A 15,122-nucleotide genomic window follows, 5' to 3' on the forward strand; every position below is an offset into this window, starting at 1 on the left:
CCCATCGAGTCTGTCCCGTCATTCGATCAAAATGACATGTCCTCATCCCCATTTTCCTGCCCTCTCCCCATAACCTCTGATCCACTTATTATTTAACAGATTTGTGCTCGAGGTGCTGTTACCTACAGGGCTACAGACCACAAGCTGGAAGTTGGAATTAGACAGAATAGTTCTTTCTTAGAACATAAGAACTAGGAGCATGCATAGGCAATTTAGTCTCTCGAGCCTGTTCCACTGTTCAATGTGATCATGGCTGATCTCATCATTGCTCCATCTCCACCGTCCTCCCTGTTCCTTGTAACTCTTCAACCCATTACCAATTAAAAATCTGTCTAACTCCTCCTTAAATACACTCACTGTCCCAGCATTCACCACATTGTGGGGTAGCAAATTCTACAGATTCATGACCTGTTAGGAGAAGTAGTTTCTCCTCATCTCTGTTTTAAATTTGCTACCCCTTATCCAGAGACTATGACCTCTTGTTCTAGATTGCCCCACAAGAGGAAGCATCCGCTCCACGTCTACTTTAATCATACCTTTTATCATCTTATATACCTCAATTTGATCTTCCCTCATTCTTCTAAACTCTAGTATGGGTCTAAACTGCTCAATCTCTCTTCATAATACAAACCCCTCATCTCTGGAATCAAACTAGTGAACCTCCTCTGAACTGCCTCCAATGCTGCTGTATGTTTCCACAAATAAGGGGACCCAAAACTGTGCACAATACTCCAGGTGCAGTCTCACCAATGCCTTGCACAGTTGCAGCAACACTTCCTTACCTTTATACTCTGTCCCTTTAGCTATAAATGCCAACATTCTATTCACTTTCATTATTCCCTGCTGCACCTGCATGCCAGTTTTCTGTGACTCATGCATGAGGACACCCAAATCCCTTTGCCACGGAGCACCGCAAAGTCTCTCCCCTTTTAGATAATAAGTTGCCTTTCCATTTTTCTGACCAAAATGAATGACCTCACACTTATCCACATTTATCTACAAGGTTTCAGCAGAAAAAGAACTGAGGCGGAGCAAAAGTCCAGCAACATTATGGAGGTGGAAAAGGGTGGTCCTAGAGATGGAGCAAGTATGAAGGCGGAAGCCCACCTCAGGATCGAACAATTTGTAGAGGTAAACTTCTTGGTGGACGATTGGGAAATGCAAATTAATTTTAGGTTGTAAATTGTCAGGGGTCAGGGTGCATTCAAGATAGATGCTATCATCAAATCATAAAAAAGTTAAAGCACAGAAGGAGGCCACTCAGCCCATCTTGTCCATGCCAGCCTGAAGACATCCAGGTGCCTTTTCTAATCCCACCTTCCTGCACCTGGTCAATAGACCTGTCGCTTAGAGCACTAAAGGTGCAGATCCAGATACCTTTTAAAATAATTTAGGGTCTCTGCCTCCACCACCAACACGGGCAATGAATTCAAGACGCCCAGTACCCTGCCACATGGTATCTCTAGCAGTAATATTCAAGTGGAAGGTCCAGACTCTGGCTTCTAGCCAGACAGATAAGGATAGTTTTCTTTCCCGACAAAATCATCAGATAAACTGTGTTTGAGGCAGTTATCACCTATGCCTAGTAGGCAGAAACATGTGTCTAATTTAGTTAATTCAAACATATTATTAAATCACACAGATCGCAAAGTTATCTGGTTTGGGAAATTGAAATGTTAGACTGAGCTCATTAGCGGTAAATGAACCTCAGGTTGTGAATTAGCAGCAGTCGGGGGTACTGTAATGGGTGCAATCCTGCTTGTGATACTTCCACTATTGTATGGTCCAATATGATTTCTAAAAGTACTTTGTGGTGGGACTGAGATTGAGATAGATTATCATCGACAGTTAGTCCTGGTCTAAGTCCTGTGGTGGCGGCAGGAATGCGGAGTGGGAATTTGTGTTACATCAGTTGATACTGGCCTAATAAATTATGCAATCGGGGGTTTCCCCGACGGTTTGCATGACAGGACTGGCAGGCTGGATAGCACATGCCCCGCTGTCATAGCTGGGCGGCATATTTAAAAGCAGCTTGGTTATCCACTTGAAGATCCAACTCTCTGAAGTGAGCCGGTCCACATTGTAGAAGCTCCACCCACCCAATACAGTACATGGTGTTCCAGCATCTGGTCACCAGAGACCTCCATCTTCCCTTCCAATCTCTATGGGCTGCCCCAGACCTCCTTGCAGCTAAGTACGACGTGCACTCGTTCTCGGGACCAGAATCATATCTCACTGCCGATGTGGTAAATCTGACGGGGGGGGCGGTTAGGTCTTTATCTGCATCCGATTAACAGGAAATGGTTTGATGCTAGCCTCTGACGGGAATGATGGCCCACCATGACAAGTGACACTGGTGGGAAATCAATGCAGTTCATAAGAACATAAGAATTAGGAGCAGGGGAGGCCATCTGGCCCCTTGAGCCTGCTCTGCTATTCAATAAGATCATGGCTGATCTTTTTGTGGCTTCAGTTCCTCTTACCCACCTGCTCACCATACCCCATAGTTCCTGCCACATTACTGCCCAGCAGCCCCCCTCCCCAGCACCATGAAATCTTTCAAGTTCCACATGTGAACATATCACATCAGTTAAGTCATCGAACAACAAATAGAGCCATGAATTAAATATGTTCCTGCAACAGTTCAACACTCCCAATATAACACAGTCCTTTCACTTTTTAAATTTGCCTGCTGTTCATATCTAACATTTTCAGGTTTTGTTTCAAACATCCAATCATTTTTTCCATCATACTTTTGCCCTGTTGTATTTTTATCTTCAGCACATAATAGAAGATCTCACACATTGGAAATAAAATGTGGGGTTTCCAAAGGTGGGATAGAACTCACCATTTGAGAAACTGAAGAGAGACTGTCAGGGGAACAGTTTCAGCCCAGCCTTCCTGTACCAGCTTTCTTTATTTGAGAAATTATCCCAATTACTGATGAACTTTGCTTTATTTCTCCTGCACCATTTGTTTAGTTAATTGCTAACATCCTCAGTTTTCCCATTAGTCACACTGTCTTGCCCAGCATTACATCCATAAATTCTATTTCAAAGCCCTCACCTTGCATTTTCTTCCTATTCCAAATGTTCAAACATTTAATGTGACAGTAGACGTGGTTAGAGCTAATGAACTAAGGCACCAAGACAGAGGCAAGGGCATTACAACCTCAGTATAAGGTTTGCATCTGTGGGGCTAATTACATCCATCCCTCCATGTGCTCCCAATGAATAATACAACATTGGCAAGTGAATTGTAAGAATATATATGGCCCCAAAATTACTTGAACATTTACATAACCATGGCAGCACAGTAGCACAGCTGCTTTACAGTTCCAGGGTCCCTGTTTGGATTATAGGCTTGGGTCACTGTCTGTGCGGAGTCTGCACGTTCTCCCCAAGTCGGCGTGGGTTTCCTTCGGGTGCTCTGGTTTCCTCCCACAGTCCAAAGATGTGCAGGTTAGGTGGATTGGCCATGCTAAATTGTCCTTAGTGTCCCAAAAAAAAGGTTAGGTGGGGTTACTGGTTTACGGGGATAGGTTGGAGATGTGGACTTAAGTGCGGTGCTCATTCCAAGGGCCGGTATAGACTCGATGGGCTAAATGGCCTCCTTCTGCACTGTAAATTCTATGATTCTATGGTTCTATGAATCATCGATTCTAAAGCTTCTTCCATGGTAGAACTACCTTCCAATAAAGTAACTTCACCTGCTCTAGCATTCAGAAAATGTAGGATTAATTAAAGATCTCAAAATGACTTATTCATTTATTCATTCAATTAGGGGCTGGTTTAGCACACTGGGTTAAATCGCTGGCTTTTAAAGCAGACCAAGCAGCACGATTCAAATCCCGTACAAGCCTCCCCGAACAGGCACCGGAGTGTGGCGACTAGGGGCTTTTCACAGTAACTTCATTGAAGCCTACTTGTGACAAAAAGCGATTTTTATTTTCATTTCATTTCATTATTCATTAACATAAAGATGTTATTAAAAAAATAAATTGAGATGTAAAGTTTGGGACCTTCGGAAACAGCCAGAACAGGTACATTCTACCTAATTTTGTAGCATATGCTACTGTATAAAAGTGAAATATTCTTTTCAGGTTCATGTTTATATTTTCCTTACACTCGTGAACAGACATAACCTTACACCATATATACTATATCCCATATATATACAGATATTAATGTATAAACTGTGCATATTAGAAATCACCCTTACTCTTTCTGACTCGAGGCTTGAGATTCCTGTTAACCGGAGGAGGTTCAACGTCTGTAGCAAGTGTAGGTAATGGCAGATTGTCCGTGGTGACTGATGGCAAGACGAGGTTTGTACAGGCTGGACTCATGGGAATGTAACCATCTGATGTGCAATCAGCTGCAGGAATTACTGGAGAGGATCGTGGATTCATAGGAACATAGCTGTCATCAGTGCTGTCCATGGTACTAAACTGCTGGCCAGGGAGTTTCAGCTTTAATAAAGATAAATAGTTCGGTTTACAAAATGCCATGGTGAGACATGCCAGAGCACCTGAAGCGATGCATTACATTTTAAATTACAGTACTGGAGCTAATAATAGCACTCACAGTGGGTTGAATTGTCCCCTTCTGTTGCTTAAGTTCTTTGATTTGAATAAACAAAAGTATTGCAACCAATAAGAACATGTGAACATAAGATCGAGGAGTAAGAATAGGCCATCTGGCCCTTTGAGCCTGCTCCGCCATTCAATGAGATCATGGTTGATCTTTTGTGGACACAGCTCCACCTTCCCGCCCGAACACCATAACCCTTTATTTCTTTGTTCTTCAAAAAACTATCTATCTTTATCTTGAAAACATTTTTTATTATAAATTTAGAGTACCCAATTCATTTTTTCCAATTAAGGGGCAATTTAGCATGGCCAATCCACCTAGCCTGCATATCTTTGGGTTGTGGGGGCGAAACCCACGCAAACATGGGGAGATTGTGCCTACTCCACACGGACAGTGGCCCAGAGCCGGGATCGAACCTGGGACCTTGGGGCCATGAGGCAGCAGGGCTAACACACTGCACCACCGTGCTGCCCATCTTGAACATATTTAATGAAGTAGCCTCAACTGCTTCACTGGGCAGGGAATTCCATAGATTCACAACCCTTTGGGTGAAGAAGTTCTGCCTAAACTCAGTCCTAAATCTACTTCCCCTTATTTTGAGGCTATGCCCCCTAGTTCTGCTTTCACCCGCCAGTGGAATCAACTCCCCGCATCTATCCTAGGCCAATGGCAAAATACATGTTCAATGCACAAGCGTTATTGGTGCGTAAGTCATCAGCAACACCTGACGAGTAAAAGATAACACGTGAGTTACAAATTGCTCATGAAAATGGAAGCACACCTCCTTATTCTCATTCTTAGACATGGTCTCGTGTCTAGAGACACATTAGGCAGATGAAGCAGGCATGTGCATGCTCCATTACCTCACATTTATAAACTTTCACTTCCAACAGTTTGTGACACTTTTGTTTTTCCGAGCTCAAAGATCTCCTCCTTTAGTATGACCCTTGATGTGTTGGGTGCTCTGGATCCGTGGAACACATACAGGCCACCAACACTTAACATAGTGCAACACTATTTTATTAAGTTAGAAACTGTTGAACATACTTTCACTGTGGGTTAACACGATATTAGATTAAACTAAAGACCTATGCGTGTCCGAACCAGTCTATGCACTCAGCACATGGTGAGGATCTGTGCTGTAAGCTGTAAGCTCTGTCCTTGTAGGAGGCTGTATCCCGAATGAGCGGGAACTCTGATGCCCCCTGTCTTTATAGTGCATGTGTTCTTACTGGTGATTGGCTGCGGTGTTGAGTGTGTTGATTGGTCTTGCTGTGTGTCCATCAGTGTGTGTGTATCTGCACCATGATATACTGGTGTATATTATGACAACCCTTAAGCCGAAGCTTATGATAATCTGTCCTAATATCTCTTTGGGTGAATTGAGTACTCTGCCAGAGGCAGGCTGGGAGTGAGTGGGCCTGTATATTGGGGTGGGAAGGTGCGGGATGGAGACCCTGTCGTCTTCAGGAAGCTACCCAAATAAGTACTGTGAGTGAATGGTCGAATATGGCCGAGGGGAAAAAAAAGATTTTGAATACAAGCAAAGCTTTGACTAAACACAGTGACCCAAACCAACAGCCACAGGAGAAGAAACTCTTCCAAAATCCAACTGACAGCATGCTTTTTCCATGCTCTCAAAGGCTGATGAAACCAAAGCATGTGAATCATACAGAGCTCCAATGCAACAGGGTTACTGTGAAGCAAGTTCATGAATTCTTTTTTGGAGACAAAGAGAATGACTTTTCTAATCTGGAACAAAGACTTTCTTTTGGAAGGAGTACCTCTACTTGATTCTTCTATTTTTCCTTTTTTTGGAAGTGGGTAACAAAATATTTTTGGTCTGTAGAGGGCAACATGCATATTCTATTTCCAATATTACTTTATATCCAGGACTAGTTGTACTTGAAACTGGATGCTCTTACAAGATGAAATCGTCAGACTTGGTGGGATAGTTGAAATTGTTTCACTATTTATGCTGTTTCTTTATTTTGTCAACTAATTGTACAGGTGTATTTTGATCACTGTAATAAAAGTTGAATCTATCCTTAAACAAAAAACAAAAAAACAAAAAAAAAGGGGCAGCACGGTAGCATAGTGGTTAGCACAATTGCTTCACAGCTTCAGGGTCCCAGGTTCGATTCCCGGCTTGGGTCACTGTCTGTGTGGAGTCTGCACATTCTCCCTGTGTGTGCGTGCGTTTCCTCCGGGTGTTCCGGTTTCCTCCCAAAGATTATCCAAAGATGTGCAGGTTAGGTGGATTGGCCATGCTAATTTGCCCTTCGTGTCCAAAATTGCCCTTGGTGTTGGGTGGGGTTACTAGGTTGTGGGAATAGGGTGGACTGTGGGCTTGGGTGGGGTGCTCTTTCCGAGAGCCGGTGCAGACTCGATAGGCCGAATGGTCTCCTTCTGTACTGTAAATTCTATGAAATTCTACGGCCTGTCAGCTGGAGGTCAATTGAGGTTATAATTGGCCACTTAAGTCCCACTTAAGGATTTCATCCCAACACCACTGGTATTCAATCAGGCAGAGACCATGCCATGTGAACACACTTCCAGGTAAACCCTTGTGGGGACACCTGCATCCTATGTCTAATGGAGATTCGCGGAATGCCAAGCGAGGGATCCTCTGGAAACCATCCATAGGTGGCCACCTCCTACCCTGACAACAACTGCCCTTTTCCCCTCACGAGGGCCCCCTGACTGGCTCCAGCAATCCGGTTCCACTCACTGTCATCCAGAGGCTCCAACAACAATCTTCACCCTTGGACCTCCTGTACCCTGCTCGCCTCTGATTGGTCAACAGCTCTTGGACGTCAGACATTTGCTTTGCACCAGAAAGTGTGGTGGGAAATTGCCACTGTTCAAGCTGGAATCCCATCGGTAGCCAGCAGGGAACCTGATTGGGACTTGTGCCACCCAGCCAGTGGAAGGGCCCACAGACACAACTATTAAATTCTGCTCTTTACGTGGCTGCGTATCAAGTTCTGTCTGATGAAGTACCTTAGCACTATATCAATGGAAATTTCTGCTCTTGGTAATTATATGTGCATTTGTGCGGCACGGTAGTACAGTGGTTAGCACTGTTGCTTCACTGCGCCAAGGACCTGGGTGCGATTCACGGTTTGGGTCACTGTCTATGCGGAGTCTGTATGTTCTCCCCATGTCTGCAAGGGTTTCCTCCGGGCACTCCGGTTTACTCCCACAAGTCCCAAAAGACGTGCTCATTAGGTGAATTGGACATTCTGAATTCTCCCTCTGTGTAGCCGAATAGACGCCGGAATGTGGCGACGAGGGGATTTTCACAGTAACCTCATTGCAGTGTTAATGTAAGCCTACTTGTGACAATAATAAAGATTGTTGTCATTAGTGTTATTATTTGACGTATCTGTGTGGAAGGTGTTCAGTTGTAAATGTGCCCTTTCGTGCCCTACTTGATACCAGATGATTGAGGAGATTGTCAGATCATCCCCTGAGCAGAAACAAATGGTATCACCCTGGACGAAGTGAGGCGTGATCTTCTTATTTTTTCATGTCATGCAGTAAGTCTCACTTTTAAGTTGCCCCATTCAGCATCATTTTACGTTAATGTTATGGATATAATGGGGCTCATTTATGCTCTTACCATTGGAATTTCCACTTTAATATTGTTTCTCGTCAGGGCTGCTGTGACCCAATCAGTACCATTTTACAGCAGCTTTTCCCACCCCTCAGAGACATTGGCCTAAGCTCTCTCCTGTTCCTGGAGACATTTCTACCTCCTCAGAACTCTCTCCTACTCCACTAGACCCTCCCCGCTCCTCAAGACGCTCTCCCAGAGAATCTACACCATTCCCAGGGAACCTCTGCCTCACGCAGAGAACATCTGCCTCTCCCAGAGAACCTCTCCTGCTCCCTCATAGAACATAGAACATAACAGCGCAGCACAGGCCCTTTGGCCCTCGATGTTGCGCCGACCTGTGAAACCACTCTAAAGCCCATCTACACTATCCCCTTATCATCCATATGTCTACCAATGACCATTTGAATGCCCTTAGTGTTGGCGAGTCCACTACTGTTGCAGGCACGGCATTCCACACCACTACTACTCTCTGAGTAAAGAACCTACCTCTGACATCTGTCCTATATCTATCTCCCCTCAATTTAAAGTTATGTCCTCTCGTGCTAGACATCACCATCCGAGGAAAAAGGCTCTCACTGTCCACCCTATCCAATCCTCTGATCATCTTGTATGCCTCAATTAATTCACCTCTTAACCTTCTTCTCTCGAACGAAAACAGCCTCAAGTCCCTCAGCCTTTCCTCATAAGATCTTTCCTCCATACCAGGCAACATTCTGGTAAATCTCCTCTGCACCCTTTCCAATGCTTCCACATCCTTCCTATAATGCGGCGACCAGAATTGCATGCAATACTCCAAATGCGGCCGCACCAGAGTTTTGTACAGCTGCACCATGACCTCATGGCTCCGAAACTCAATTCCTCTACCAATAAAAGCTAACACACCGTACGCCTTCTTAACAACCCTCTCAACCTGGGTGGCAACTTTCAGGGATCTACGTACATGGACACCGAGATCTCTCTGCTCATCCACACTGCCAAGAATCCTACCATTAGCCAGTACTCAGTCTTCCTGTTATTCCTTCCAAAATGAATCACCTCACATTTTTCTGCATTAAACTCCATTTGCCACCTCTCAGCCCAGCGCTGCAGCTTATCTATGGCCCTCTGTAACTTGTAACATCCTTCTGCACTGTCCACAACTCCACCGACTTTAGTGTCATCTGCAAATTTACTCACCCATCCTTCTACGCCCTCCTCCAGGTCATTTATAAAAATGACAAACAGCAGTGGCCCCAAAACAGATCCTTGTGGTACACCACTAGTAACTGGACTCCAGTCTGAACATTTCCCATCAACCACCACCCTTTGTCTTCTTCCAGCTAGCCAATTTCTGATCCAAATGCTAAATCACCCTGAATCCCATGCCTCCGTATTTTCTGCAGTAGCCTACCGTGGGGAACCTTATCAAACGCTTTACTGAAATCCATATACACCACATCAACTGCTTTACCCTCATCCACCTGATTGGTCACCTTCTCAAAGAACGCAGTAAGGTTTGTGAGCACGACCAACCCTTCACAAAACCTTGTTGACTAACTCTAATCAAATTATTCCTTTCCAGATGATTATACATCCTATCTCTTATAAACCTTTCAAAGATTTTGCCCACAACAGAAGTAAGGCTCACTGGTCGATAGTTACCGGGGTTGTCTCTACTCTCCTTCTTGAACAAGGGGACTGGCACTATTCCTGTTGACAAAGATGACTTAAAGATTAAAGCCAAAGGCTCAGCAATCTCCTCCCTAGCTTCCCAGAGAATCCTAGGATAAATCCCATCCGGCCCAGGGGACTTATCTATTTTCACACTTTCCAGAATTGCTAGCACCTCCTCCTTATGAACCTCAAGCCCTTCTAGTCTAGTAGCCTGAATCTCAGTATTCTCCTGGACAACGTTGTCTTTTTCCTGTGTGAAAACTGACGAAAAATATTCATTTAGCACCTCTCCTATCTCCTCGGACTCCAAGCACAACTTCCCACTACTGTCCTTGACTGGCCCTATTCTTATCCAAGTCATTCTTTTATTCCTGACATATCTATAGAAAGCTTTAGGGTTATCCTTGATCCTACCTGCCAAATACTTCTCATGTCCCCTCCTAGCTCTTCTTATCTCTCTCTTTAGGTCCTTCCTAGCTAACTTGTAACTCTCGAGCGACCTAACTGAACCTTCATGTCTCATCTTTACATAAGCCTCCTTCTTCCTCTTGACAAGTGTTTCGACTGCTTTAGTAAACCACGGTTCCCTTGCTCGACCACTTCCTCCGAGAGGATCAATGGATCAGAGAGCGAGAGGATCAGCGAGCGAGAGGAACAGCGAGCGAGGGGATCAGCGAGCGAGAGGATCAGCGAGTGAGAGGATCAGCGAGCGAGAGGATCAGCGGATCAGAGAGAGGATCAGCGAGCGAGAGGATCAGCAAGCGAGAGGATCAGCGAGCGAGAGGATCAGAGAGCGAGAGGATCAGCGAGCGAGAGGATCAGCAAGTGAGAGGATCAGCGGATCAGCGAGCGAGAGGATCAGCGAGCGAGAGGATCAGCGAGCGAGAGGATCAGTGAGCGAAGGATCAGCGAGCGAGAGAATCAGCGAACGATAGGATCAGCGAGCGAGAGGATCAGCGAGCGAGAGGATCAGCGAGTGAGAGGATCAGCGAGCGAGGGGATCAGCGAGCGAGAGGATCAGCGAGCGCGAGGATCAGCGGATCAGCGAGCGAGAGGATCAGCGAGCGAGAGGATCAGCGAGCGAGAGGATCAGCGAGCGAGAGGATCAGCGAACGATAGGATCAGCGAGCGAGAGGATCAGCGAGCAAGAGGATCAGCGAGCAAGAGGATCAGCGAGCGAGAGGATCAGCGGATCAGCGAGGGAGAGGATCAGGGAGCGAGAGGATCAGCGAGCGAGAGGATCAGCGAGTGAGAGGATCAGCGAACTATAGGATCAGTGAGCAAGAGGATCAGCGAGCGAGAGGATCAGCGAACGAGAGGTTCAGCGAGCGATAGGATCAGCGAGCGGGTGTTTCGGCGAGACAAAGGTTCGGGGAGCGGGAGGTCCAGGGAGCGGGAGGTTCCGGGAGCGGGAGGTTCCGGGATCAGGAGGTTCCGGGGACGCAAGGTTCCGGGGACTCGAGGTTCCGGGAACTCGAGGTTCCGGGGACGTGAGGATCTGGGGAGCGGGAGGATCGTGGAATAGGAGGTTCCGGGGAGCGGGAGGTTCCGGGGAGCGGGAGGTTCCAGGGAGTGGGAGGTTCCGGGGAGCGAGAGGTTCCGGGGAGCGAGAGGTTCCGGGGAGCGGGAGGTTCGGGGAGCGGGAGGTTCGGGGGAGCGGGAGGTTCTGGGGAGCGGGAGGTTCGGGGGAGCGGAAGGTTCGGGGGAGCGGGATGTTCGGGGGAGCGGGAGGTTCCGGGGAGCGGGAGGTTCCGGGAGATGGAGGTTCCGGGAGATGGAGGTTTGGGGAGCAGAAAGGTTGAATGTTGAAGGTACATAGAAAGAGTTAGCATATTTATTTCACATTCGTTAATTCCTAGATTTGTTAATGAAATAATGTATGGAATTTCAATTTACAGTGTTTTTTTCTGACGAGAGGGGCCCTACAGAACCTAACTCCAGATTTTACATTACATATAATGGGATAACCTGATTTAGTTAAAGTTGTTTCATTTGAAGTTGCACTTTTCAGGATCACAACTCCAATGTTAAGTGAGGAATTACTGTCGTTATGGCAATACAACAGATTCCTACGTTTCAATACTCAGAATACTCACCACATTTAGATTAAACCCTTCATCTGCCGACAATATGCAGTTCCCTTGAAAATCAGTAAATGGCTGCAAATTACATTCCTCTGTGTCTGAAACAGAATATTTGATTGTTACATTTAGGTATACATCATTATTGCATAACAGGCAAATTCAGAAAAGACTAGAAATATTACCTTCCCACGCTCACCCTCCTGTGATTGAATATCCTGCTGAGAGTCAATCTTAACTCATACTTGCAGAATGGTTTATGTCCTAAAGAGATGCTGGAATCCTTCAGAGGTTGTGCAGTACTGTGCCCAGTTTTGGTCTCCATACTTTAGGATTGATATCCTTGCATTGTACGCAGGGTAGTCAAGGTTCGCTAGATAATCCCTGGCATGAGAGGCTGAACACTAATACTAATACTTTCTGGGCTAATACTTTCTGGAGTTTAGAAAAATGGGAGGTGATCTCAATGAAACATACAAGATTCTGAAGGGCTTCTGAAAGGTAGGTATTTAGACTTTGTTCCCCCTGGTTGGGGAATCTAGAACATGGGCCAGAATCTGAGGATGAAGGGTTGATAATTCAGGACTAAGATGTGGATTTTCATAGAATTTACAGTGCAGAAGGAGGCCATTCGGCCCATCGAGTCTGCACCGGCTCTTGGAAAGAGCGCCCCACCCAAGGTCAACACCTCCACCCTATCCCCACAACCCAGTAACCCCACCCAACACTAAGGGCAATTTTGGACACTAAGGGCAATTTATCATGGCCAATCCACCTAACCTGCACATCTTTGGACTGTGGGAGGAAACCGGAGCACCCGAAGGAAACCCACACACACACGGGGAGGATGTGCAGACTCCGCACAGACAGTGACCCAAGCCGGAATCGAACCTGGGACCCTGGAGCTGTGAAGCAATTGTGCTATCCACAATGCTACCGTGCTGCCCTTCTGTGGAGAAGGGTCTTCACTCAGTGGGCTTCCCCAGAAGGTTGTGGATGAACCATTGATAGATTTTTCATCTGTCAGGGAATCAAGGGTATAGGGAATGGGCAGGAAAGCAGAGCTGAGGTAGACCATCAGCCACCATGGTTGCGAATGGCAGAAATGACTGTGCTTCTATTTCTTATGTTTTGTCCGAGAAGATTCATTTCGTGGGACGTGAGCGTTTTTATTGCCGGATCCTAATTGCTCTTCCATTTCAGAGGGCATTTGAGGTTTCCTTCCCTCAAGGATATTAGTGAACCAGATGGCCAATCAACAATGGTTTCATGGTCATCAGTTGACTTTTAATTCCAGACTGCCATTGAATTCAAATTTCTCCATCTTCTGTGGTGGAATTTGAACCCGAGATCTTGCTCTGATTCTCTGGATTACTAGTCCAGTGACAATACCATGGTGCCACCGCCTCCTCTATTGGAGGAACAAAAATGCTAACCCCTATATCAGTTATTTTCTTCACTTAAATTTGTATAAAACTGGTATTTATATATCACCTTAAACATGGAGAAACAGCCCTTAATGCTGCACAGAGCAATCAGGAGACCAGAGAAGGATTTCAACACCAGAGTGAGAGCTTTGGATTTGAATGACTGAGAGGGCAGGAGGGAGGGAGGGAGGTGGGGGTGGGGGGGCAAGAGTCAGCATTGGTCAGAGAGAAAAGGGGCGATGGACAAGCAGGACGCGGTACAAGATGAGATATGGGCCTCAGAGTTATACACAAGATTAAGTTTATGTACTGTGGAGGAATGGAGGTGGCTGGGGAATCCTTGGAATAGAAGAGGTGACAAAATCATAGAATCACTACAGTGCAGGAGGAGGCCATTTGGCTCATCAAGTCTGTACTGACCCTCTGAAGGAGAACCCTACCTAGGCCCACTCCCCCTCTATCCCCGTAACCCCACCTAACCTTTGGTCACGAAGGGGCAATTTACCATGGCCAATCCACCTAACCTGCACATCTTTGGACTGTGGGAAGAAACTGGAGCACCCGGAGGAAACCCACACAGACACGGGGAGAAAGTGCAAACTCCTCACAGACAGTCACCCAAGGCCAGAATTGAACCCAGGTCCCTGGTGCTGTGAGGCAACAGTGCTAACGGCTGTCCTCATGGATGAGGGTTTCAGCTGAAGATGCTGTACGCTGTGAGAATGTTACAGAGCTGAATGTACGCAATCTTTGTGATGGAGAGAATATGGTTCAGAAAACCAGCTCAGCGGCAAAATGGATAATGTGGCTGAAATCACCTGGTTCAGTTTCAGATACCAGAGAGGGAGGAAGCTGGAGTTTGTGGAATGAGTACAGGTTTTCTGGCAGTGACTGAGGGCTGTCGATTAATTTATGACATGAGATTAAAATTTGAAGCATGCTGAAAATATAGGAAATAAATGGATGTTAATCAATTGGGAAAAATCTTATACAGGTTAGCAGAGCGAAATATTTATACAGTATATCACACAATCAGGTTCAGTAATATTACCTTTCCAATTTATTGTTTTCTCCAGACTTGAGAGAGGGATTCTTTTGGGTACGGGTACGGGTGGGTGATTTATCGCATAGGCACCATCTCCATTCTGAATCACTTTGTGTGTCTTTTCACGCTCTGTTAATTGGTTTGGCTTTGGTGGCCTTGGGGGTGGGGTGTTGGACAAAAGATGAATCCCTGCTACGCCAAATGGCAACGTATTGTGGTTTTTGTCAAAGTTAAAGATCTGTGAGAATGAATAAACTGACAATGGAGATGAAGATGCTGAAGAAGGTCCACTTTGATCTTGATTGGAAAGTATGACTACTTGTGAATCTTGCAGATTTTTATATAAAGGCACGTTACAAGACATTTGCGTTGGAGTGCCATTCCTGAGCTGTAGATTCTCCTGAGTGTCATCTGATCCTGTCAACTCAAAGGAATGATCGAGTAATCTATCACACGGTGAACAGCTGTTGCTTCTGTAAAAAGAAAATCCGATTCAGATAAAGAAAGAATAAAACACTCGCGAGTTGTATCGAAATCTCTCAGAAATGTTTCAATACATTGAATATGCAATACATTATGTTGAAAATTTAGTGACTTATTATGTAGGCAACATGCAGCCATTTTGTAAATGGCAAGATGCCACAAATAACAATGAGATGAAAGACTTGTTAATCAGCTTGAGAAATGTTGGCCAGATCATCA

The 15,122-nt window shown here is 45.6% G+C and overlaps 1 protein-coding gene across 3 annotated transcripts in view; it reads right to left on the bottom strand.

Annotated features, from left to right (window-relative positions):
• Positions 1–15,122, bottom strand: part of gab3 (GRB2 associated binding protein 3) — a 174,422-nt gene that overhangs the window by 27,919 nt on the left and 131,381 nt on the right. For all 3 annotated transcript variants that reach the window (XM_072505607.1, XM_072505606.1, XM_072505609.1), the window contains 3 exons: positions 14,427–14,893; positions 11,964–12,049; positions 4,222–4,471 (listed from right to left, as the gene is read on the bottom strand). In XM_072505607.1, the coding sequence (XP_072361708.1) occupies positions 4,222–4,471; positions 11,964–12,049; positions 14,427–14,893 (803 nt within the window). The remainder of the gene's footprint in view (positions 1–4,221; positions 4,472–11,963; positions 12,050–14,426; positions 14,894–15,122) is intronic.

This window comes from Scyliorhinus torazame, chromosome 5, assembly GCF_047496885.1.
Source record: "Scyliorhinus torazame isolate Kashiwa2021f chromosome 5, sScyTor2.1, whole genome shotgun sequence".
In the NCBI taxonomy this organism is placed as follows: Eukaryota; Metazoa; Chordata; class Chondrichthyes; order Carcharhiniformes; family Scyliorhinidae; genus Scyliorhinus; species Scyliorhinus torazame.